Source organism: Watersipora subatra, chromosome 3 (assembly GCF_963576615.1).
Source record: "Watersipora subatra chromosome 3, tzWatSuba1.1, whole genome shotgun sequence".
Lineage (NCBI taxonomy): Eukaryota > Metazoa > Bryozoa > Gymnolaemata > Cheilostomatida > Watersiporidae > Watersipora > Watersipora subatra.
The window spans coordinates 63,816,658-63,841,985 of record NC_088710.1 but is presented as its reverse complement, the minus strand read 5'-3'; the positions used below and the strand labels follow the sequence as shown (position 1 = coordinate 63,841,985).

Here is a 25,328-nt window from a genome sequence, read left to right as displayed (position 1 = left end):
AGCACACCTCTGCATTAGTGTTGTTAAAAAACACACGCAATATTTGATATGGAAAAGCCATAGGTTTGCATGCGTCTACTAAACAATGTTTTTATGGGTAATTGTATAAGTAATTTAAGAAGACTACGAACCCTTACACCTGCTAACATCTTTGCAAGCTTAAAAACCTCAACAAAAATAAAACTTACTATTTTTTCCATCCAAAAATAACTTCACCTGTAGGTCCATGCCTACATCTAAAAATTAAAATAAGAATAAACAAGACATCCTGAATATTATTGTTTTCTCTGTTATCACTACCAACTGTAAAAGCTTTTCAACCCACTATTTGCGACTTCTTCCCTGGATGGGGTCGATACCAAAATGTTATGTTTGACTAAAAGACTGCAGCTGAATCATGATCGATATTTACAAAACCTTATTAGAAAAGCTAATCTTCAACAATAAGGCAGTGATGTTTAAACCTTGAAATAGCCATAGAATGTATTTTATATCAGTTTTGTAATATTTTATAATGTAAGTGGTAAATTACTAACTTTCCCAAACAAATCATACTATGATATATTTGCACTCACGAAAACACAGAGTACTCATCTGCTGCATAAGAATACGCAAAGATGCAACTTTAATTAAAATATTATCCACCCAAATCATGGGTGGGCAACTTTGACCCCTTTTTTACCAGCTATCTTCTATTGGCCATCGTTTTTCACATATGCGTTCTAAAGATGAAATAAAAATTATGATGATAACCAGTTTGCTTTAACCAATTTGCTAACTAAAATACACTGCGTAATAACTGACATATGCGATAATGTTCAGACAATGCTACAGGCTTTCATTGGAGTAATCATTAACAAGCTTAATTTTCCAGTTAGACTTATACAAATAGTTTTGCGCTTCAATGGTATAGCCAGTTATTAGTTTGTTTGAAGCCATATCTGAGGTAGACATATGGAAGATGTCTGCCACAAGTCGATCAGTAAATCATAAGCAAAGCTTATTCTTTATTGCGCATGTCTCGAGACAAGCCCCTTGTATTTTTGTGTACTTTCTATTTCAAACATGCTAATGAGACAGTGTAAATTTTGTATAAGTTAAATGTCGTGATGCACTTGGAGACTTGTATGCTTCAAGCAAGTCCTTTCCAGAAACAGAATGGCGGGTATACGAGATGATTTTTCAGTTAGATTATCTCAATTTGAAGTTTTGCAAAAATCGTCGCCACATCTAACACAGCTGAAAACAGACAAATGACTATTTTAGTATCTTTGAAGTGCTGAAATGTGACACCAAATTTTTCTTTTAGACTAATGATGATCTCAGTGTATTTTGCTTCGTCTACAACATTTTGATAACTCGTCAGTATTGGGAAACTGTTGACATCAGGTTGCCAGGCACGAAACTGTTCCTCCCGAAGATCCAAATAACCATGAAAGACAGCAACATTATGATACATATCACTGATGACTCGTCGCAGCCGCAAGTTCATGATAGTAAATTGTAGCAGCATTCGAACGCGTGAAGCAAACTTTTTGAGAAAGTCAGGGTCATGAAATTCTGCAAGTTGGTCCAACATTCCAGTATGTAGCTGAAATACTCTGAGAATCATTTTGCCTCTTGACAGCCAATACACATCTGCCAAATAAATGCCGTACTCATGCTCGGCATCGATCATATACACCAAATAGTGAAACTGTCTATGCTTCAGACCTTTCTCTCAGGTAAATCACATATTCTTTCATTCCAGACATCACATGCTCCACACTGAATGGATTAACCATAAGGGTTTGTTGATGGGATGATGCGATTCAGTGTAATTGGTAGAGAGGTTATATTTTTCTCCGTCAACATAATGAGCAGCAAAGTGGCAAATCTTTGCTGTTTTTCATGTATTGCAGAGCCCTTGTGAACCATTTGGCTTACAAAAGGGAGTTAGCTCAAATCAAGGCTGTTCTCTGCTACCACATAAATGAACTTTATTTGGTATGTCTTGGCCTGTTGTTGTATTGTGCAGACTGTAAAAAGCTAACAAATCAAGTGTGACAGTCAAAGTATTGTCAATCTCACAGGTAAAGATAGCGGAGTTAATCTGTGGATGTAACAGCAGCTAAAGTGCTAGCAGTAAATTTTTTTCTCCGAGTTGCTTCTAGATGTTTCCACTAATCAACTCTGTCGTTACAGCTGTCTTTTTTGACAGCAATTTGCCAAGGAAAGCCTTTTTGGCATCCTGATTATTGAAAACCACATCTGTATGCGTTCAAGAAAATTCTCCATTCAATTCATGGATGGATTACCTGAAAATCGGAAGAAAACTGAAACCTATTTTATAAGCTGCGCATTGCAAAAAGAGTGATAAAATTTTTCAAGAGTTATAACGAATAGATGAAAACGAAGTATTTAAATACCACAATCTCTTCATAGTCTCGGATAATTGGATGACAAGATGTTATTTAGCTAAGGCTGATAAATTACACACTAGCAGCGAAGAGAGCAACTCAGAAATATAAAGATTTGGCGGAAATATTGGTAATGCTGCCAGAAGCAATTGCAAAAGAGAATGCCAATTACAGTCATACTTCAACTTACGAGTGCCCCAACATACGAGAAACTTGAGATACGAGCCAGCTTTTAAGCAAGTTTTAGCACAAACATACGAGCCATGTTTGAGATACGAGCAGTGACACGCGAGTCAGTGGCCAAGTATGTCGGAGGTGTTTTAGGAGAATAGCATCACTCTGTATTTTTAAAACTGCTCAGGTTATACTTTTGCATCCTGTTTTTGTGCGCGTTTTTCAGTGCAAAATTATGTGAATTAAAAATACTGTGCGTAGACCGAAAGTTAACCGGTACAATGATGAATAATGCAAAAAAAGCGAATGATAAGAATTGATATTAAACATGAAATTATTGAAAAATATGAGAAAGGTGTACGCGTGATTGAGCTGGCTCGCCAATATGACAGAAATACATCCGCAATATGCACAATTATCAAACAGAATGATAATATTAAGGGCATTAAGCCTGCAAAAGGACTCACCATAGTTTCCAAATGGCATAGCGATCTTTACGACGAGATGGAAAGACTGCTTATGCTTTGGATAAAAAACAATTAGCCGGCGACAGCACAACTGAAACGATACTATGTGAAAAGACCGGTGCTATCTATCAAGACTATAAAAATAGACATTCGGACAAGTTGGCTAGTGGTCATGCATTCTCCTTTTAACGACACCTGTGTTTGTCCTTTTCGCAACATGTTGAAAGGGCGACAAAGGCAAACGTCTTTAGATAGGGTTATCTTAAAATGACCTGCTGATCGTGAGAGCGAAACAAGAAATTTTTTTGGCTAAGCCGCGAGAAAAAATTTGAAACTATCCACCCCAAAGAAATTTTAATTACATAAAGTTTAAAATAAATGTTTGCTTTCAAGCCTGTGCATAGGAATCCAAATTTATCAAAGTCAAATGTTGTAATGAAGGATAACTTTTCTCTACCTCTTTGGCAAATGCTAGCGTTAGCTGCTATTGTATGTATTTAATTTTATATTTTAATTAATCACATTTTCTTGCATTATTTTTTATTTTTTGCTTTTTGAAAGCACGTGGTAAGTTAGGACAATTACCAACACGTTTTTTCTGTTACAATATCTTGTTTTAAGTGCTTTTGTTTGTGTTTTTCAGAGTATGGAAACCAATCAATATATATTTAATTGTTCTATATATAAATAAATTGCACCAACATGCGAGTAAATTGACATACGTGCGTAGTCCCAGAATGCATTAAGCTCGTAAGTTGAAGTACGACTGTTACAGTAACCCTAACCTCGGTAGTTGAGGGCATGCACAACTCCCGAACATTGTTTACTTCACTGATTCTTACGGTCTCGATACCATTCCTTGTTTTGCATTCCTGTTGGCTACCAATCTTTGATTTCTGTGTTTTTTTGCCATCTGCACTCATCTGGGCGTAAGTTGCACTGTTTTTCGTAATGCAAAATGGTATCATAACGTTTCATAACTTTGAACAAATATACCATTCCAGCCTTCTTAGATACTTATGCCATTTAAAATTCATTCGTTCTGCCACTGTTAAAATCTCTGCCCTCTTGAGATGTTCTGGCTTTTCATGTAGTTATACTCGCAGTATCTTACTGGTGCCAGCATTTACAAACAATTGTTCTTGGGGGTAATCAGGGCAGTTTTGCTGGCTGCTATAAGCGGTGAAAGTAACAAGCCTCAACCAACACTTTTACAGCTTCCAACCAAGAGACTGACTAGCCATTGAGCGAGTGAATCTTGGGGCCAACCCATACCAAATGAAGCCTCTATACATGGACTTGTACAACAGAAAGCCATCAAAAGTTCTTGAGAAATACTGCACGATGCGATACTACTGACAACAACAGCTAACAAAATTTATCACAGATACAAACAGGAGAAAAACGTGCAGTCAGAACTATCAAATTACAGAAATCTGTAATTTCCGTTGTACATATATTTGAGAAAGCATCCATGCCTTTTGGTCGCCAAATTGAGCGCCGTTACCAATCATTGACTTGGTAGAAATAATGGTTTGTGACAAAAAATGACAGATGCTGTGTAATGCCATACTACCTACTACTATGGGTGTAATGGGGGGCAAGATTATAAATCAACTGTAGCGTGAGAGCTTACCAATGATTAGCTGATTGCGGGACTCATTTAAAAATCCCAAACAGCTAATTGAGACAAGTATTACATGCACAGTCGTGATTTTAAAAATTAACTTTTATCCCCAAATTGTTCAAAAAAGCCATACATTAGCCATGCCTGAATAAAGAGCATCACTTGGATAAGCAGCTCAATTTTGATCTAATCTAGCTTCCGAGGGTATTTTACACACTACCTCTAGCTGCTATGTTACACGCTACCTCTAGCGCTATGTTACACGCTACCTCTAGCTGCTATGTTACACGCTACCTCTAGCGCTATGTTACACGCTACCTCTAGCTGCTATTTTAATGGCAGTGGCTCAAGAAAGCTGCATTCTGTTTGAGTTATGATCTTCTATATTGTTACAACTATCATATTTTTGAGCTAGAAATAAACGTGATCTACATAGATAAAGCAATATTATAATAATGTGATGAAATGGCTTTTTAGCAAATGGCCCTTTTCAAAAGTGTATGACACAAAAGAGATTCTCAAGTAAAATATACACAACATCAATTCTAGAGCAGTTAGAGGCCATTTAAAAGAAACTGCAAAGGTTTTAGGCTGGTATAGGTTAGGAGATCGAACAAAAATCATGGTCACACTTGATCAAAGCCAACTTGTATAAAGGTTTTGGTCATGTTGATTTTAGGAAGCACTTTAATTAAAGGTTTTCTAATAGCTTGCCTATTAACACACCCCTTGCTTTAAATGACAACAAGAAAAATGACACAAGAATTCTACAATATTCATTCAAAATCAATTTTTCCTTCCTCTGAAACATTGGCCTTATGGCACTGCGAAGGACGCTACACATTTCTCATATCCCTCAAAGCGGTACCGATATGTAGAGGTCTTGATTGAGAAAAAATTGTGTAAGACTCTCATTTTCAGGTTGACTAAACTACATAAGAATGGGAAGCTACACACTTTTCTTTAAACAAAATTCAAACTTGTTTCCTTAAACAAAGCATCAATTATTAGCTTTGTTTACTTTCGGATTATTATAATAGTGACATCACACGATTTATAAAAATACTGTTATTCTAAATGTGCCAAGTAATACTACATAAAGGTTTCATGTATGATAATAACTAACCTTGTAATCTTCAGAACCTGGTGGTTTCAGGAAATAAGGTATTTTGCCTCTCTGGAAATCATTTAATACAATTTTAGCGGCAGTGGGTAGATCTGGTTCACCTTTCTGCAATGTGTGAGCAATTAAAAGTCAGTGCTTAAGAGGACACTTGACTGCCAACAAGATGTCAACGATGAAGTTAAGTATGAGGTAAGCATAAATGGTATTTCTGATGTACAGCTAATGAAGAGGTTTATGAACTAGAACGAGAATAAAAATTTCCATATTCTGCAACAAGAGTTTAAAAATCAGGATCTATCTAGGTCTAATAGAGCAGGTAAATACACTTTTCCAAAAAAGAAATTTCAGCAAGCTCAAAAGAAGTGCAAAAACTTTTTAATGTCTTTCATAAAGACATTTATGCAAGTGTTTTACAAAGAAACTGGCTTCAGCATAAAAGATTTGATCTTGTGTTACCATATTTGTTTGATAAAAAACAGAGGCTTATTATATTAATGGAATATAATTTGAAAACTTTCTGCAATGCTGGCTCAGCCACCTAAGCTTACTATAATGTAAAACAGCTGTTGGATATCTATCTTAGTTATGATCAGTTGGAGCAATCATGTTAATGGACAGCAAAGAGAAGACAAATCATCCGCAATATAGAAATGCTAGCCAAAACATCAAACTGACTGCTCAATTAGTTACTTATCATGAAGTAAATGCTGGCTATTGTGAACAATGAACACAACTGCTGCGCAGTAAATAAGTAAAGCCTGGTTCCCATACCGATTGCGAGACCCCGACAGTAATCTTACGCAGCAAAACGCTTGCGAAGCTAGGCGGCTTCTGTTCACATAAAGCTGCATCGCTAATAAGCGCACAAAAATGTTCGTTCGCCATGCCGTTTCGATAATGGTGACCTTCACCTGTACAGTGCAGTTCAGGAAGGTTTTGCCTGCGGCTCTTCACGAAATTTGAACAGCGCTAAACTCTTGCGTTGACCGCCGACAACTACCGGTGGTACTCGGCGTGTAGGTTCACATTTCACCGCTGATAGCCTGCAGTGCTGTCGCGGGTGCTTTGTAGCATCTATGGGAACCAGGCTTAAACTTTAATTTTTGGTTACCAAAAAGGTGAAAATGTAAAGTCAACAAGTGACAGTCGGGTATCTAAAACATGCCTTGAGTAGTTTGCCGTATCTTTTGGCCACTTGTTCCAAAAAGTCCTCATGGTCTGTCCAGGTAGAGATCTTATAGGTCTTGAGGAGGTACTCAGGCTTGACTCGATTCAATAATTCAGGTATATAGTCCTCAGGGGTGCCTACATTTTCTACCCTCACTACACCTGAAAATTAATAAAATTTTGTCAATTCATTGTTCAACTCTCTAAAAAGCATCTTAGAAACATCCATGAAAACTGGGATGTTAACATGTTGCGAAGATCTAAGATATATCAAAAACCTTTTGCCCTATGTGGTGATAAAAAAGGAGTTCCTTTACCGATGACTCCAGTGAACAATATTTTTGATGTCATTCAAGACTTGAGATGTTTAGCAGCATAAGGGACGGGAACAGCTGAGGAGAAACCAATCGGGGTTTGGGAGTTTTTTAAGATAAGACCTTAATTTTGGATTCATTTGTTGAACCAGTGGTACTTGGAGCCAACAAACTTGGTTTTTCAAGTATACATGTAATTATAAAAGCTTTTATAGTATGTTCTATATTACAATACTGTTTAATATTATTATTAACACTTTTGAGACAAACTCATATTTGCTGGAACTGAAGTACAACCCCGTCATACGACATTAATTCGTTGCGGCGTTGGCATCAATGAGGTGATCAGCGGTGAGGCAAAAATGTCACATAGAGGGGTATAGAAACCCATAGTGATTATCTAATGCAAACACCCCCTGGTAAAAAACATCCAAATTTTATATACGTACTGTACAGATTAAAAATTAATAACATAACCGTATGTTAACCTTAGCAACTATAGTTATCTACAGTAACTTCAGTGTATTTAGTGGTTATGATCTGAAAAAAAAGTAATATTACTGTGTAATGTGCCATGGACCTCTTACCTCCTTCGAAGCTGACGTATAACATAAACTTTGAATTTAGCTTAAATGAAATTAGCAAGTACTAAACACACAGTTAAAGCTAAGTTTTAGTATCTATTTTACTAAAATAAACTTTAATTTTGTCATCGTCTTAATCTTCATTACCTGTTTTCGATTTCGTTTTCACCAATTTTCACAAATAATGCTGGATTGAGAGAGAGCATCGTATCTCTTTTAGGCGTTGTAGGAGAGATTTTGGCGAATAGCATATTGGCATATTTGTGATTCCGACGTATTCAGCAAACCGACCGCCAAATTTGAATTTTGAGAGACAAATGCCTTATGGAAGAGACAGAAAAACATCCTGTTCTATATTGCGTGACGAGAAAACCGTAAAACACAGACATCGTAACGCGGGGGGGGGGGGGGGGGGGGGGGTTTGCACTGTAATTAAAAATACAGCAGTCAGAATTATGTTGGGTACAACCAGATTCTTTTTTATGGCAACTGCCTGTCAAATGGTGAGTAGTAATAAATTAGCTGATAGGAGATATTAGACATTTGAGATGTTGGTCAAGAATGTTACAAGTAAAAAAGTCTTCTGACTTACTAATAGATTTCACGAAAAAGATTTTTAGGCACTGAAAACATGTGAGATCAGGAAACACAATAGTCAAACTCGAGTACAGAGCTAAACGAGTAAAACTATATTTCTAAATCAGTTTTATTACTTTGTGATGCCCTTGAATTTCATCCCTACTTATTTTATTTTTATTCTTTGCGCATTTAATATTTTGTGAGAAGACAGAACTGTTGACAATAAAGCATAATTGAAGGAAATTTTAATAAAAATGTGCTGCAATAATAAACTCGAAACAGACATACGTTGAAAACACCAACAAACACACGAGTCAGTTATTTTTCACAAGGATATGCCTGAAAAAATCCCAGCATGAACCATAAATATACCACAAAAGAATTGGCAAAGACTAAGGGCCTAACCTTTTAGCACAATATCTGACTCTGTATCACCGCTGGGGTAGACAACTCCGGGACAGTCTATCAGGAATATCCTCCTCATCAATGTTACATATTGCCAAACCTTGGTAGAGAAAGATAATGCAGCTGAAGACATACAGAAATAAACAAAGTCAATGGAAGTGAAAAAATTGAATGGTACGAACTTTCAAAACTTTTTCAATGAAGTTCTACATAAACCAAGCCAGCCATCTAACCAATAGATTGTAACTGACAGACTCAAAAGGCACGCGACACCAGTTGGATATTAACTCCTGAACATTTTTTTGACAAGTTATCTGGTTTCTAAGCCCACAAATCATATGGTATAATGCATCTCAACTCAGTCGTCGGTATCGACAACCGACTGAAATTCCACAAGCAGCCACCACACAGATTTTCACAAAATTGCCAACAAAGAGAGTTAAAATGATTTTATTCATAGTAACAGGAATGTTGACCCTACCAGTTAGCATTAGTCATACATTAATAGACAAAGATCTCTAAGTAAAGTTCATATTAGTGGGCAAAGAAAACATGAAAATTTATTTAACCATTTATTGGTGTGAATTTATTCAAATCATGCGAGCCATCTCTATCAGTTAGCTTTAGAAATGTCAGCAAAGATTTACAAATGAATCCTGAGATGGAATATACAACATCAGACACAAGGGATAACCTGTTACCTTGGTGTGGCCAGCTATAGGGGCTACCATACACACTTTCTTCTTTCTCAACGTGTTGATCACAGAACTCTTTCCAACATTAGGGTAGCCAATAAAACCAACGCTAATTTGCTTTTTGTCAGTGTGCAACTGCAATTATATAAAATGATGCAATACATAGATACATAAAAGAGTTTTTGGCTTAATTGAGCAGGTGATGCAAAATAATAAGCACCATGCATAAATAGATCTGTCAAATGCATTCAAATCAGCAATGACTAAACTACCAAGGCACCTCGTGAGTATAGATGCTCCCCAACCTACGAATGACATATATTTCAAACAGATATTCGTTTAAGCACATCAATTATATCAGTATTGTTTTAGCTTATTCAGGTTCTTCAATATCTTGGCTTTCAAATGAGCCATTGTTTGACATGGTGAGACAGACATGGGTTGGTGTTTATAGGATTTCCACAGAGCTCTACCACAAAATGTTCAATGATATAGGCTCGCAAATTATGACGTCACAATTTTCATATTCGGTGTTGTGTGCTCTCACCACTTATTTATCAACTACGCTAAAGAAGCTAGTGGTAGGCGAAGGTATGACAACTCCAGAGAACCAAGGTTGATGACAAAGGAATCAGTGTCATTAGCTCTCCATGTACAGATTATTTCTATGATAAATAGCTCAGATTCCAAGCATGATACTATGTTTTCCCAATGATATTATGCACTAGCTCTTTCTTTTTATTGTAATGTTAAGGGGCACGACTGAGGCTAATTAATTTCAAACATTGCGTGCTCTCGCAAGAGTGAAATTTACATATAGTCCTAGGGCCACGCCACTGCAGGTCACAATTTGATTGATGTGATTTCATTACCTTTATCAACGACAGTATATTTATTGAAGCGTAATCATATTTGGAAAGTGATACGAATTCTATAAACGCTGTGATAATAATTACTATAAATGTTTAAAATGAAAAAAGGATGAAAAAAGCAAACTCTAACAATCACCCGAAATCTATTAGCCCAGAACATGTGTTTGTATTGGTCGGGCGTTAGCACGATCCCCGGGTATTGTTGATTATCTAGAATCCTAGTTTATTATTAGCGGCCTCTGGGTTTAAGAGCACCGATTGTCACAAAAAAGCACAGCCTCAATGGCAGCGAAAGGGATCGACGACCTAAGGCTAATGCTAATTATGACATCACATTGTGGGAACCAAGACCAAGCATTTTTTTTATTGCAGGATATACTTTTGACACCCTGTTTTTCATAGTTCTATTATTCTTTGTGTATTGAATATAGGCTCATTCGAAAGCAAAGATTCTGAAGTACTGAAATATATGATTAAAGTACTGATATAATTGATGTGCTTCAAGCGAATTTATCCGTAAGTTGTCTTAGTTCGTTATTTTGTACGAAAACTATGTTTAAGGAATATATAAGTATGTTTAAGGAATATGAGGAATGTTTAAGGCTTGTATAAGTAATTTATATTGGTTTATACTGCATTTAAAGAATGTTTCTTTAGAGAAGTTTCTAAAACTCTTCCACACATGCTCCATGATACGGTCTTCCTGTTTGTAAATCATCCGGATCGTCAAACAATTCATGTTATATGCACGTGCAACAGTCACCATCTTTTAACTGCATTAAATGAAATGGCTTGCCTCTTTTTACACTTTCACTGGAAGCCTTTTGCTTTTCACCAACCATAATGAATAATGGATGCAAACACATTAAATGGATGCAATACAAAATCTAACCTACGACATCTCCGTGCGGGCATTGTATCTACCATTTTTCTTTATGAAAATTTTTTGACATACGCGCAACACAGCTCAATATATAGCGCAACACAGTTCTCATTTACTGTTGTTCGTAACACGAATGTTCGTAACACTAATGTTCGTAACACGAATGTTCGTAACACAAATATTCGTAACACGATGTTCGTAACACGAATGTTCGTAACATTAATGTTTGTAACACGAATGTTCGTAACACGAATGTTCGTAACACGAATGTTCGTAACACGAATGTTTGTAACACTAATGTTCGTAACACGAATGTTCATAACACGAATGTTCATAACACTAATGTTCTTAACACGAATGTTCGAAGTTGGGTAGCGTCTGTATCAACTCGAGTGACAGCAATGAGAGAGAATTATCCTACCTTTCCAAACTGCCTAAGGAGTTGGATGAGGGCCCCCTTTCCAAAAGGATTAGTAATGCTAGCGTGGAAGGCAAGAGTTGGATATTCCGCTGATAGTATTGCAACCCATTTTTGCTGCAACAACATTTGACCTGCAATTTAAAAGCTTACAAGACCACCAATAAGTAATCCTACATACAAAATTTACTTATATATGTAATTGCTATTACAATAATCCTTCACTTTTACACACTGGAATATTTACTTACGATTGCTAATATAATAATCCTTCACTTTTACACACTGGAATATTTACTTACGATTGCTAATATAATAATCCTTCACTTTTCCACACTCAAATATCCTTCACTAATTGCGGTTAATATAATGAACAACATTATATTACACTAATATACAGTGATTATACTCATCGTCTCCGGCGATAAGTAACAATCCATGAAATAGAAACTAATTTATAAAGTAGACGAATGAGCCAAATTTTAACACCAGAAACTGCTAAACACACTAAACTGCTGTCTAAACATATTGTATTTATTTCCTATATAATAAGTGAATTGAAGATTGGCTTTCTGTTAATCTTTCAACTTCAGTGCCAGAATTTTAAACCAGAGAATGCACTTACGTAGTACGGGGGTAGTTTGAACTTCATCTGGCCTGAATATTTTTACTTGTGATTAACTGGGTTCATTGTGAGAAAGAAGTCACATGTTTGTAAATGTATTTTATGTATGTATGTTTATGCACTTTATCTTTTTTAACGCTTTTTTAATTTTCTTCTATTTTTCAACCATCAATGTTTAATCGTGAAGCACTAAAACCGCGAAAGGTGAGACACAAATTATTAAGGGATCACTGTAGACAGTATTTTAACTAATCTGTACACAACAGCAGCAACTCACTGTGGTTCACACGGCAATAGCAACCTAATGTGGACAACTCACCGTGGCCCAGGTAGGTACAAGATCACATTTATTCAACACAAATATCAGATGTTTGTGTGGGGCTTCCTTCTTGAGATACTTTTCAACTTGGGGACATCGAGTGCCTTGTGGGTCCCTTGCATCCAATACGTGTATAAGTACATCAGACGAATCCACCACCTACAGCACCCTAATCCGTTTAGGATTGCTTTCACTTAAAGGCAAGGCTAACAATGATAAGGCATTGTAGCATTCTACATGACCCTCCCTGAAGGTCGTAAGCTGAGAAAGCTCAAGCAACTGAGTAGAGCTAGAAACAAAACGAGTTTTCTCGTAACTAGCATTATTCAGATCAAGGTCTTCAGAAGAAGTTCTTCACGTCTCTTCCATAAAATTAGTTTTTCTAACTTCCTTAACCTGTTGCTAGTGTTTTATGTCGAACTAAAGACTTGGTGTGATTTAGAAACAGATAAACAAAGAGCGGAGCAAAACACAAAGAGATGCGGGTTTTCTCAACGATCTCTAGAATAGGCGCTCAGATAGAAGTCTTCTCAGTACATGCCAATAGTTTTACAGATAGAATGCAAAAGCATGTTAAAAAGTAATTACTATTAGAACTCAACAAATGTGCTGTTAAACATGCTATAATATCTTCAAAAACTAGAGGCAAAATGTTGTAACTGTAAAATGCTCATGAACTGCAATTCTAGAAAAGTAATTTACTTTGTAGAGCTCATTCCAGATACGTTTAGATTGTCCAGCTTTGAATATAATGGCTGATGGTTCCTGTTTCACACCTCCAGTATCAACCGGTATATTTGTATCTTTGTCCTCTGTATAGCCAGCTTGGGCAGTCTCTACCCCTTTTAGCATGTCCTGTAATAATTTCAGAGAGCAAAATAAATGTAGCTAAAACAATTCCTAATAGCCAACAGTCCAACCTGAGTTTTTCTATCGATCTCAGATCTACAACGAATTGGCCAAACTAAAAGTTTGAAACAGTTTTTGTGTCCTAATATGAATGAAAACTCGTGACAGGAACACACTCGAGATAACCAAGGAAACCCCATGACATAACTCAGCTGCCAACTGAAAGTTTTTCTTGTAATTTTTAGTGATCAGCCGTTGTGAGCAAACATGTTTGTACTGACTGTATTTAGTGCAGTGCATTATTTCATTTTCATAACTATTTCTATACTTTTTCATTTTACGCAGAAATCTAAAGAATGATGTAAGGGCATGAGATGCTACAGATATGACAATATCATTCCCAAGCCTAGTCTACTCTAGTAATAGAGTAATCATGAGAACTAGTGTTTGTATGTGTTTCATATATAACTGCAGTGTTTATATAAAGTTCTTTGAACTTTAGAAGTTATTTATCATGCGTGTGTGTATATTTGTATTTAGAGTACTTCCCAAAGTACAACGGTGGTTAGATCTTTGTTGACTGTGACTTTATTTCCAACCGACCGTGAAACCTGAAAGGTTTTTAAAAAACAAATTGATTCACAATCTTTAAAGCAAAATCGCTGTCTGAATCAGAAAATGTTACGTAAATTACGTGATATCAAATGTTATAACCAAAAATATTAGATAAAAGACAAGTAAACACAAAACATACCTCTGCCATACTCCAGAATATACATATAAGTTTCTTGTCCGTAATATCGTTAGAATAATGTTTGTTTGTCAATGGCACACACGCAACTGACTTGATCGAGCCAGGTGTCAGACAGTCTTTTGTGTAGTTCTTTCGAAATAATGTCTGATGACAGTTTATAGGTGAAATGAGTAAAAAATGTTTATTGAACGACCACCATGGCAAGTGTAAAGGCCTGGAAAACTTATTAAATGTTTGGCGACTCGTGAGAAAAGGCAGCTGTTTTATTGTCTTTGTAAACAGGTCAATCAAGTTGTTCTACAGTCATTTTTTATGGCAAGCGATAATAAGTGCTGTATGTATACATCCTAAGAACTGGTTTATTTTTGTAGATTTCGTGCTTTTGCAAACTTTACACTCTCCCACCTAAATTTTTCTAAAAAATTTACTAGTTCTATCTGAAGTTAACAAATCTAAATCTAGTATAATGTAATTGTACTGAGTGTATTCGTGTATACCTAAATAATTGATATTTGGTACTACTATGATAATATTTATGCAGGAAGAGAATAACATACGTTTGGTTAAGAACACTGCACGTTAGTACTTGGAGTTTATGCTAACCAATAGCAGTAGTTTCTGTATGGGTCTGTAAAGCATGTTAGGTTCCTCTTTCCGCTTGCCGGAACGCGTTATCTGTTCTGGGTTTGAGATTCTGACAGTAGCGGATCTGACCAACCCATCTCTACCTGTATTCACGGAGTCGACGGCTCCCACCTTCCACTGACTACGCCAAGTGTTTTCATCAACAACTGCGACAACGTCTCCCACCTTAAGGTTTTGGCATGGATTTCTCCATTTTTGTCGGGTCTCTACCTTTGTCAGGTAGTCCTGCCAGTGGCGCCAGAACTCATCGGCGAAACGTTGCGTCTTTTCAAACATGTTTTTTCCGTATACCTCGCCGTCTGGCACTTCACCTATCTCCTGATGTGTAGGTACTGACACAGGCTTCATGGTGATCAGATGATGTGGGGTTATAATTCCTTCATCGGGATTGTTCAGATTTGAACAGGTCAGTGGTTTCCCATTGATTATGCTGCAGATTTCGTACATGGCGGTCCGTAGTCCGGCGGTGTCCATCCTTGCGGAAAACCTGCCTTTCATTTGGTTGAATACATTCCTAATCATTCTTATTCCCCGTTCCCATACGCCGCCCTGGTGGCTAGCACCGGGAGTGTTTGTCTTGAAAGTTATTCTTGATTGAAGCATAGTCTTAGAACCCATGAAATTGGTTCCGTTATCGGAGAAAATTGTAACTACAGGCCCTCGTATGCTTTCAAGACACCTTAGCGCTTGTAGGAAACTCTCTGTGGATAAGTCACTTACGACTTCGATGTGGATCGCTCTGGAATACATACAGGTGAAGATGATACACCAGCGTTTCATCTCCTTCCTGCCTTCTTTGACGAGGAAGTGTCCAAATGTATCTACCCCTACATGGGTGAATGGAGGGCTATGTTCCACTCTTTCTTTGGGTAAGGATCCCATCTGTTGACGCAAGGGGGCACCTCTTAGGCGTTTGCAGCCTACGCAGGTTCTGAGTAATAATTTGATGAGGCCTTGTGCACCTATAATGTAGAAACCCGATTGTCTGATTGCAGACTGTGTAAAGATCCTCCCTTGATGGTGGACCTTCTCGTGGAAGTGTCTGATCAGTACTGTGGCTAGGTGACTGCGCTTATGTATGATTGCGGGTCGTAGCTCTTTGTCTGTGAGAATAGTTGAGGATTTTGCTCTACTGCCTATCCTTAGGATTCCTAGATCGTCTAAGTATGGTGACAGCTGTCTGAGACAACTTCCCTTGCTTACCTTTCCGTGTGCTTGGATGTCCAGTATTTCTGAATGGAAGTACTTTTGTTGATCAAGCCTGATGAGAAGAGCCTCTGCATCTTGAGAATGTTCTCTAGACATTTTTTCAAGTTTCCAGATTGGCTTCAGCTTGTCCTTGGCTCGTTTAGCGACTGCACGTAGTTGTGCTGTTGCCCTGATGAGATTGTCCCACTTTGAGAAGTTTTCGACTTTGATGGGGTAGGTAACCTGGTTCATATCTACCCTAATAGTTTTCCTCAGTTCTGGATCTGATGCAGGAACATTGAAGCGCGTAGGTTGATTGAGCAAGATGTCGTCAAGATTTTCCTTCCATAGGAAGTCTGGGCCTGAAAACCAGTGAGAGTTTGTCAGTTGATGTATGGTTGCGCCTCTGGAGGCCATATCAGCTGGATTGACTATTCCAGGAACGTGGTTCCATTGTGCCGGCTTTGTTCTGTGTCTAATTTGGGTTGCTCTGTTTGCTACAAATGGAGAAAATCTTGATGTTTCATTTCTGATATAGCCCAGTACGATCATGCTGTCTGTCCAGAAGAACACTCCGTCTATTGGCATCCTCAGTTCCTCATGCAGTTTCCCTTGGAGCTTGGTAGCTAGCACCGCACCTTGAAGCTCCATACGAGGTATGGTCGTTCGGTTCAGGGGGGCCACTCTAGCCTTTGAGAGGACAAGTGCGCAGTGGATGCGATCTGTGGTATCGATAAGACGGATGTATGAGCATGCGCCATAACCATCTTCACTCGCGTCCGCAAAGTGATGAAGTTCGGCTCGTTTGATAGTTCCAAAATCCTTTGGCTTTATGCAGCGGTCAACTCTAATATCATGAATAGTGGCGAGTTGTCGCGTCCAGGCTTCCCATGACGAAGTAGTATCTAGATCAATCTGTTCATCCCAGTCAAGTCCTTTGCGACAGACATCTTGTAGCACATTCTTTCCCATTAGGGTAAAGGGTGAAACCAGACCAATCGGATCATATACCTGGGCTACGGTTGAGAGAATACCGCGTCTTGAGAGTGGTCTTGCGTCGATATTGCTGGTGAAGCAGAGCTGGTCACTCTGTAGACACCAACTAACTCCAAGTGTTCTTTGTGTCGGCATGATGCTGTTGAATGAGATAGCTTCCGTCTCTTTCTCGGATTCTGGCAAATCGGCAAGAGCTGCGGGCTCATTACTGACATACTTGTGTAGGCGAAGGTTGCCTTTAGAGCAAATTTCCCTCGCTGAATTCACCAGGTCTTTGGCAGTTCTGATGTCATCCACGCTGAATATTCCGTCGTCCACGTAAAAGTTGTCTTTGAGGAATTCTGCCGCACTTTTAGATATTTCTATGTTGTCTTCAGCCAGACGCCTCAGACCAAAGGTGGCTACCCCAGGCGAAGAGGTTGCGCCAAATATATGGACTCTCATGCGAAAGGTTTTCACTGTCGATAAGTCATCGCTATACCATACGAATCTTAGAAAGTTCCTATGATTTTGACTTACCCGAAAATTATAAAACATGGATTCTACATCACACGTTACTGCGACCTTCCCTGTGCGAAATCTGCATAAGATACCAAGTAAGTCATTGAGCTGATCTGGGCCAGTGAGAAGGTGATGGTTGAGGCACGTGTTGGCGTATTTTGCACTCCCGTTGAAGACCACACGTAATTTCCTTTTCTTTGGATGAAGCACTCCAAAGTGTGGTATATACCAGCACTTACCATCTTCTCTTACCATCTCTGAGACTGGGACTTCCTCCGCAAATCCCTTTTCGAATAGTGTGTTCATAAATTTTCGATAGTCTGCTTCATATGCTGAGTCCTTCAAGAGTTTGTTTTTGAGCAGTCCGAGTCTCTGCTCTGCTTGATGCCTGTTGTTTGGCAGTATTGGCATTGATGATGACTTGAAGGGCAGAGGCATGACGTAGCTCCCGTCCGGATCTTGGTGAATTCCTTCGTCAAGGATTTTAAGAAATTGCATGTCTTGTTGTGACAGGGGCTTACCTCCAGGGTCTTCAAAGTCTTGTTCCACTATGGGAAAGAGTGTGGCGTCCGTCTTAAAACTTGTTGCCAGTTTGGTTTTGAGTTTACCCCCGCATAGTGTCCATCCAAACATCGTCTTACAAGCTGATGTCTCCCCAGCTTCTCCTCTTTTTGTCAGGAGTGGTGTGATGATTTCTGGACTGTCTTTACCTATCATCAGTCCGATCGGGATGTCCAGCTTTGGTGGGAGATGCCTTGCAAGGGATCTTAAATGTGGTATCTTGCGGCACTTCTCATCTGTCGGTATGTTGTCTGAGTGGCACTTTATTTCTGGTCGTTCAACTGCGTCAATTGTTGAGATTTCATCGGTTAGGTATCCTCTGATTTGCAGTTTTTCATACCTCAATGTGGATGATCGGCTTATGGCGTTCATGGTTTCTAGGTTTAGGGTGTCGGGAATGCCACTTGCTCCAATCTCCATTGCGGTTTGCTTGTCAATGAAGGTGATATCGGACAATGTATCGAGGAGGGCATACACTAGTTTTTCATTGTTTCCAGCGGATACGTATCCTGGTACCATCATACTGAAGCTAGATTGTCCGTAGACTCCAGTTGAATTGCATGTCTTAGTTTTTGTTTGTTCTTTGTCTTGGTTGCTGGTAGTAGGTTGTTGGCTGGAATTTCGTTGTGAGTCCGATTTTTCTGTGGGCTTCCAGTCGGGATCATGTAACATAGTCGGGTGCATTCTATGGCAGTTAGAACATGTCTGCTTGCGGTTACAGATGCTTGATCTATGTTTACCGTTCAGACAAGAGAAGCACAATCCCTTCCTGTGTACAAAGTCTTTTCTTTCCTTTAGTGATTTCTCGGCCAGTTTTCTGCAATCCCTTGTGTAGTGTCCTTTGTCGTTGCCGTTGCAGAAGTAGCAAAATGGTTCTCTTCTTGTTCGTTCAGTTTGGTATGATGCAGCCCTTCTGTTTGTCCTCTCTTCATATCTGCCCTTACTTTTAGGCTGATCATGCTTTTGATCCTTACTCTGTGATGCCATGATGTTGCTCATGTAGCAGTCCGCTTGCTCGAGAACAAACTCTGTGAAATCAGAAAATGACAAATTTCCTGTCCTCATTCGCTTAGCTCTACATACTCTCTGCGTCCAAGAGAACTTGGCACTGTCGGGTAGCTTTTGGCAAATGCGTTCGTTGTATAGCTCAGTGTTGAGGATCTGTAGGCCTTCTGTGGAGCTCATGCTTCTTCTGACTTGATCCAAGAAGTCGCCGAACTCTCTCATCTTCTTTCCGTCTCCGGAGCGTATGTTTGGCCAGTTTTCCAGCTTCTTCAACAGTATCCTTGCGATGCCGCCTTCCATACTGTATCGATCTCGCAGTTTTTCACGAGCTTCCTGATAGGAGTTATCGCTACTGTATGTCAATAAACCGATTACGGCCTTTTTTGCTTCGCCTGCAACAAATTTCTTCAGGTATCGCAGGGCCTCCCTGTCTGTTAGTCCTTCCTCGAAAATGAAGGCATCCATATCTACCTCCCAATCTGCAAATTCGAGGGTATCGCCAGAAAAGATGCTCGGTTCAACGGACTTCCTGTTTGGCTTCGACACACTAGCTGTCGATGAGTTCATTTTGGCATTGAACGATTCTGCTAGGTTGTCGGTGAAGGCTTTGAGGATGTGGCGGGTGCCAATTCCAACTTGCGGTTCCTCAGTTTGTGGTTGTTCGGCTTGTGGTTGTTGAGCTTGTGGTTGCTCAGCTTGTGGTTGTTGAGCTTGCGATTGCTCAGCTTGTGGTTGTTGAGCTTGTGATTGCTCGGCTTGTGGTTGTTGAGCTTGTGATTGCTCGGCTTGTGGTTGTTGAGCTTGTGATTGCTCGGCTTGCGCTACCCTCAGGTTGATGCTATCGATTGCGCTTGGTGCTGAGGACGATTCGTATCTGTCGGTGTTAGGAGTTGAAGATGTTGTAGCCCTGATACTTGGACTGCTCAAACGACTTACCCTTACTGATGATGATTCCATCCTTCTCAGGAGATTTTGTCTTTTCACTGTGTAAGCTCGCATTTCTTCTTCCATTCTCCTTTTAGCATCTTCAAGTGCCTTCTCTTCAGCTAGGATTTCACTCTCTTCTTGGCACTGTTCCTCGATCTGGGTTTTGAATGACTTGACATCCGCTTGAAATTCATTTAAGAGTTGTTCATGGGTGGGGTTCTTCTCATTTTCATTTGTTTCAATAATTTTATTATATAAATTGCCTATATCTTTGACTTTCAAATCAAGGTTCTGAACAAAGGCATCAACAGCAGGTAGATCAATGACATGGGTGGCATTTTCAACAGCTTGTGTGAACTTGTCTAGGAAATCTATCATACTCTCAGACTGTCTACTTATTTCATTGATAAAATCACTGCCTAGTTGTAAAATAGTGCGCTCAGTCAGTTTTTGACTCCTTGCGAGCGCTCGTTGTGTTCTAGGGTTGTTTGATTCAGTTACCTCATCTAACTGTAGCTGCTCTTCCTCTACTCTACTTTCGCTCAAATCGGAATTTGAATTTAGCTCAAGGCTTTCGCTTTCCATGGTGACCAATTTAAATCACTGTTAATTGCTATTAATTTTGTTTAGGCCTTTTTACCCTTATTGTTGCTACAATCTTAATATGAGTACAATTATTTAAACCACTAAAGCTGTCTGGCTAAATTGGCTCGATCGCGGTTCAGTTTTACAACACAGTTTGATTTTTAAACAAAATTATGATAACAACTGTTTGCAAAAGAAAAATCCAAAATGTGTGACAACTCCAAATTTACTTTACTATAATAGTGTTTATAGCGCACACTAGGTTGAGCAAGGAAATGTCAGTTAGATTGAGTAAGCAAACCTTTCAACACAGTACGTATACTTAGCTGACTGATGCAATGTGATGACTTCCTCGTTGCTGACTATCTGATATGCGGCTTGATGGCTAATAGGTATCTAATAGGTATCGCTTTTGCTTGGCTTGTTATTTGTGAACAGTGACGAGCAATGTTTGTTGTGTGGGTTAGTCTTTCTAAGCGACAGGCTTTCGACCTCGAAGTGTTATGATGTCTTGCAGTGCTGATGATTAACGTGAGTGAAGTATTGCGTAACCAAATCTATATCAACTGTCTGTTCCTTATCCTTGATTTGTTGACAGATGATGTCCGTATTTATAACGCAAACTCGGTTCGTCGATTGTCACCAGTTGTGTAGCAAAACTCAATCTTCAGACTTCGAGACGTTTTGTTTGAGGCTTAGTATTGAATTCAATAACTTCCGTGGCTTTGAATGAGGGTTATCGTCCATAAATGGCACTTAGGCTCCGTATTTCGATAACTTCCGTGATGAGTTTCTATGAAGGTTATTGACCGTAGATTAGCACTTAGGCTCCGTAGAATTGTATGATGTGAACACCTCAGTATGTTGTATGCTCAAGGTTTCACTATAAAGTTCTTTGAACTTTAGAAGTTATTTATCATGCGTGTGTGTATATTTGTATTTAGAGTACTTCCCAAAGTACAACGGTGGTTAGATCTTTGTTGACTGTGACTTTATTTCCAACCGACCGTGAAACCTGAAAGGTTTTTAAAAAACAAATTGATTCACAATCTTTAAAGCAAAATTGCTGTCTGAATCAGAAAATGTTACGTAACTTACGTGATATCAAATGTTATAACCAAAAATATTAGATAAAAGACAAGTAAACACAAAACATACCTCTGCCATACTCCAGAATATACATATAAGTTTCTTGTCCGTAATATCGTTAGAATAATGTTTGTTTGTCAATGGCACACACGCAACTGACTTGATCGAGCCAGGTGTCAGACAGTCTTTTGTGTAGTTCTTTCGAAATAATGTCTGATGACAGTTTATAGGTGAAATGAGTAAAAAATGTTTATTGAACGACCACCATGGCAAGTGTAAAGGCCTGGAAAACTTATTAAATGTTTGGCGACTCGTGAGAAAAGGCAGCTGTTTTATTGTCTTTGTAAACAGGTCAATCAAGTTGTTCTACAGTCATTTTTTATGGCAAGCGATAATAAGTGCTGTATGTATACATCCTAAGAACTGGTTTATTTTTGTAGATTTCGTGCTTTTGCAAACTTTACAGTTTATATATAACTACAGTGTTTACATATAACTGCAGTGTTTACATATAAACTGATCTCTTAATCCACAATATAAAGCTTAATTGACAAAAATGCTCAAAAAAACTATTTTCACTCTTTGTAAAGATAAAAACTGCTTCAAAGTTTGACTTAATTACTTTTCGAACAGCCATCTGGAATGGATGGTGGTCAAAAACTGAGGACTACATCTTTGTTCAAATCTACAAACAATGATCAGAACATATAATACCTGCATGTCTCCTATCTTCAAGGTTGGCCTCTTACGTCGGGCTTGTTTGCCAAAGGTATTTTCAAATGGCTCTGTATCGAGGAGATGTACCCTTGCATACTACAATAACAACTGCTTGAGTAGCTAGTGCACTCACAAGCACATTTATCCTGTACAAACAAACACAACCCTAACAATATATCCCTGCCAATACTCATGAAGCTGTGTGTTGATACATCTATTGATGGGACTGTGGTAACTAGTCGCTGCTCCTAAATCGTATTCATGAAAGCGTTCAACTACATCAGTGTAACTCTTGATAATGATAGATGCAAGCTATTGGACATATATTCTAAACCTAACAAACACAAATCAAGCCCTTGATATAAAAGGCAATAGGCATAGCTACAGAATAAGCAGTTATACAAGTGAACACAACTCATAATGCATTGCAGCAACTACACCTGACAATTCCTCACCTTTGCCCTTTCGTTTAGAAGGGTTATAGGAAGTTTAGTTTGCTTCATCACGACTTGATAGGGATCTTTCATGACTTTACCCATGTCCTCCTGAAACTTCTGCAGGGCATTCTGAGTTATCACTCTTGTATTACCTACAACGTGCACAAAATACGTACAAGTAAAATTAGGTATTATTGTTCCAAGTAAATAACTCTGCTGCAGTATTATTAATGCCGCTTACCAAACCATTTTCTATTGGGTGCAACTCTTGCTTGTGTTCCAGAAGGAAGACGACTTTGAAATGGTGCGGCTTTGGTAATTTTTCCAGAAGCATTCCTACAATGAGTGTACAGGTAATGAAAATGAGCACAAACTGCATAATTGAGAAAGATATCAAGGACATATGAAGGCTAAAATAATTATTACATACACAAGATTTATTGACATTCATTCCACCTTGGTAAACATTTGAGAATCCAATTCAATAAGTAAGCCCTTTAGGCATCCTTTTAAATTTGGCTGACATTGTCAAGGATCAATCTAGACAATTAAAAAGTGATAATCACCTTTCGAACTTGTAGAGAGTTTATTAATAAGTTTGTCTATAAAATAAACATATTGAAAACAAATCGCATAGTAGTAGTAACAACAAATTTCTCAGTGCAAAATGAAATAGACATAAAATCAAAAATGTTTGAAAGACAAATATTCCCGTCAAATTTCTCGCTCAAAAAAGGCAGTAATCAATAACTGTAAATACAAATGCTGTATTATACGGCAATGAAAGCGAGGTGAAGAGGAATAAAATGAAACATAAATCTAAACATTTTTTATCCAAAATAAATGTAAATAGTAACAGTCTACTTAAATTAATAAATCAGTAAAATGATTTTTACTAAAGCTTAAGTTTTTATCTTAAATCCTACACATAAATCTTATATTTTATATTCAGGTTTTACTTATCGGATATCTATTTAAAACTCCTTAGAATTTATATACCGTAGCATAAAATTAATACTATACCTTTTTAACAAGTTCATATATGATACATAATGTCTTATTATATGTTGTGCATAAAGAACATACTTCTATAGTTATTTATAGACAAAACAGAGTGCAACTCTTATAACAGACGTTTGTGCCAAACCTGAATCAGATATATAAACAAAGCTAGAACATAGGCTATTACAATATGTCAGGGGGTGTTTGTTCTGGTAATATGGTTATTTGTTCAAAGTATAATTGCTAATATTAATACTAGACAATGTCGACGTTTATTTTCCTATATATGTATTTAATACAAGCACCCTGTAAATTATTAACCACACCCAATCATTCAAAAAATGTTGATAAACATTTGTTTATCAACATATGTTGCAGCAAACAGATGTTGATAAAAATTACACGACTCAGACCTCAGCATTAGAGCATTGCTCCTGTTTTGACCCATAACATGTCCTAAAAGTAAACATTTTTTGTTCTTCAAGTCAGAAACTTATCCTATTCATGCGTCATTTAAGCCTACAGGAAACTTTGCCGTAACTACACTCTACTACCACAAAGCCGTAACCATAACTTTTTGAGTCCAATAGTATCTTACCTAGTCGGCTTCCCACCTCTGTACATAAGCAGACGCTTGATTGTTGACTTGCTCCTAGCATTTTGACCACCAGCTGCGCTTGATCGGTCTAAAAAAAATCGATTTATCCGACTACAGATGCATGACTTCAAATATCACAGTGACTAAAATAAAATTACTGCATATGAACCGCACACCAGTTGCTGCTAGATAATAAACTTCAACTGACCAATGCATTCCCTGCTTAGAATGTACTAAATAGATATTTTTAGTTACCTGGGTTAAAGCTGTGGCCAGACTTATTAACACCAGGCTTGCCTTTAGTTCCAGTTTTGGCACTATTTTTTGTCATCTTAGCTATTTGTATAACCCTTGAAAATATACATTTGCTTCTGGCTACTTTTCTACTTGGAATTTAGTAGATCCTGCGTCCACATGTAATAGCTTGTCGTAGCTTTAAAACCCTTTAGCACACAAAATACGAAACATATTACGTTAATAGACGACCACGCGTGCGTGTACATACGCAAAGAACAACTTTAGTCCGAGCATGGGTCTAATGCCTATCTCGGGCTCCAACCACCAACCCCCGAACGTATCGTAAACAGAACTGCTTTAACGGAGTTGCTTGATCCCACAAGTCAAACTGTCATGAGCAGATAATTTAAGTCCTTATACATGCACATACATGTACATACGTATATTGTTTCTGCTCTCATCTACACGTATTTCTACTCGCACACATGAGCTTGAGATCCGATAACAATTATGCCGATAGACCATAATTTTTATGGTGACTGCATAATAGTAAATAACAACAATTAGACTAAAAGTTAACAAG

General features: G+C 38.1%; 2 protein-coding genes across 2 annotated transcripts in view; both read right to left on the bottom strand.

Moving 5' to 3' along the window:
- The window catches only part of LOC137390010 (uncharacterized), a 29,366-nt gene extending 4,420 nt beyond the window's left edge, over positions 1-24,946 (bottom strand). Inside the window, exons 1-12 of the mRNA XM_068076230.1 lie at positions 24,764-24,946; positions 24,509-24,596; positions 23,150-23,244; positions 22,927-23,060; positions 22,469-22,567; positions 13,357-13,509; positions 12,655-12,813; positions 11,714-11,827; positions 9,544-9,672; positions 8,843-8,942; positions 6,955-7,122; positions 5,794-5,894 (exon numbers count right to left, since the gene is read on the bottom strand). Of these exons, the coding sequence (XP_067932331.1) occupies positions 5,794-5,894; positions 6,955-7,122; positions 8,843-8,942; positions 9,544-9,672; positions 11,714-11,827; positions 12,655-12,813; positions 13,357-13,509; positions 22,469-22,567; positions 22,927-23,060; positions 23,150-23,244; positions 24,509-24,596; positions 24,764-24,839 (1,416 nt within the window). The 5' untranslated portion in view covers positions 24,840-24,946. The remainder of the gene's footprint in view (positions 1-5,793; positions 5,895-6,954; positions 7,123-8,842; positions 8,943-9,543; positions 9,673-11,713; positions 11,828-12,654; positions 12,814-13,356; positions 13,510-22,468; positions 22,568-22,926; positions 23,061-23,149; positions 23,245-24,508; positions 24,597-24,763) is intronic.
- Positions 14,837-20,458, bottom strand: LOC137392231 (uncharacterized). The gene is made up of 5 exons (XM_068078891.1): positions 19,979-20,458; positions 17,827-19,798; positions 17,039-17,457; positions 16,110-16,918; positions 14,837-15,380 (listed from the first exon to the last, which is right to left on the bottom strand). Exons 1-5 carry the CDS (start codon positions 20,456-20,458, stop codon positions 14,837-14,839), a joined length of 4,224 nt encoding a protein of 1,407 aa, XP_067934992.1.
- Positions 24,947-25,328: the final 382 nt, after the last annotated feature.

Bases quoted from the DNA above. Each gene is read 5' to 3' on its own strand.
- LOC137392231 (XM_068078891.1), bottom strand. From the start codon at position 20,458: ATGATAGATTTCCTAGACAAGTTCACACAAGCTGTTGAAAATGCCACC. The intron at 16,919-17,038 runs GTCTGTCGCAAA...CGCTGCATAAAG, and splicing joins GAAAGAATGTGCTACAAGAT to CCAAAGGATTTTGGAACTAT. The intron at 15,381-16,109 runs AAAGGTAAGCAA...CAGGTTTTCCGC, and splicing joins CTGGACATCCAAGCACACGG to AAGGATGGACACCGCCGGAC.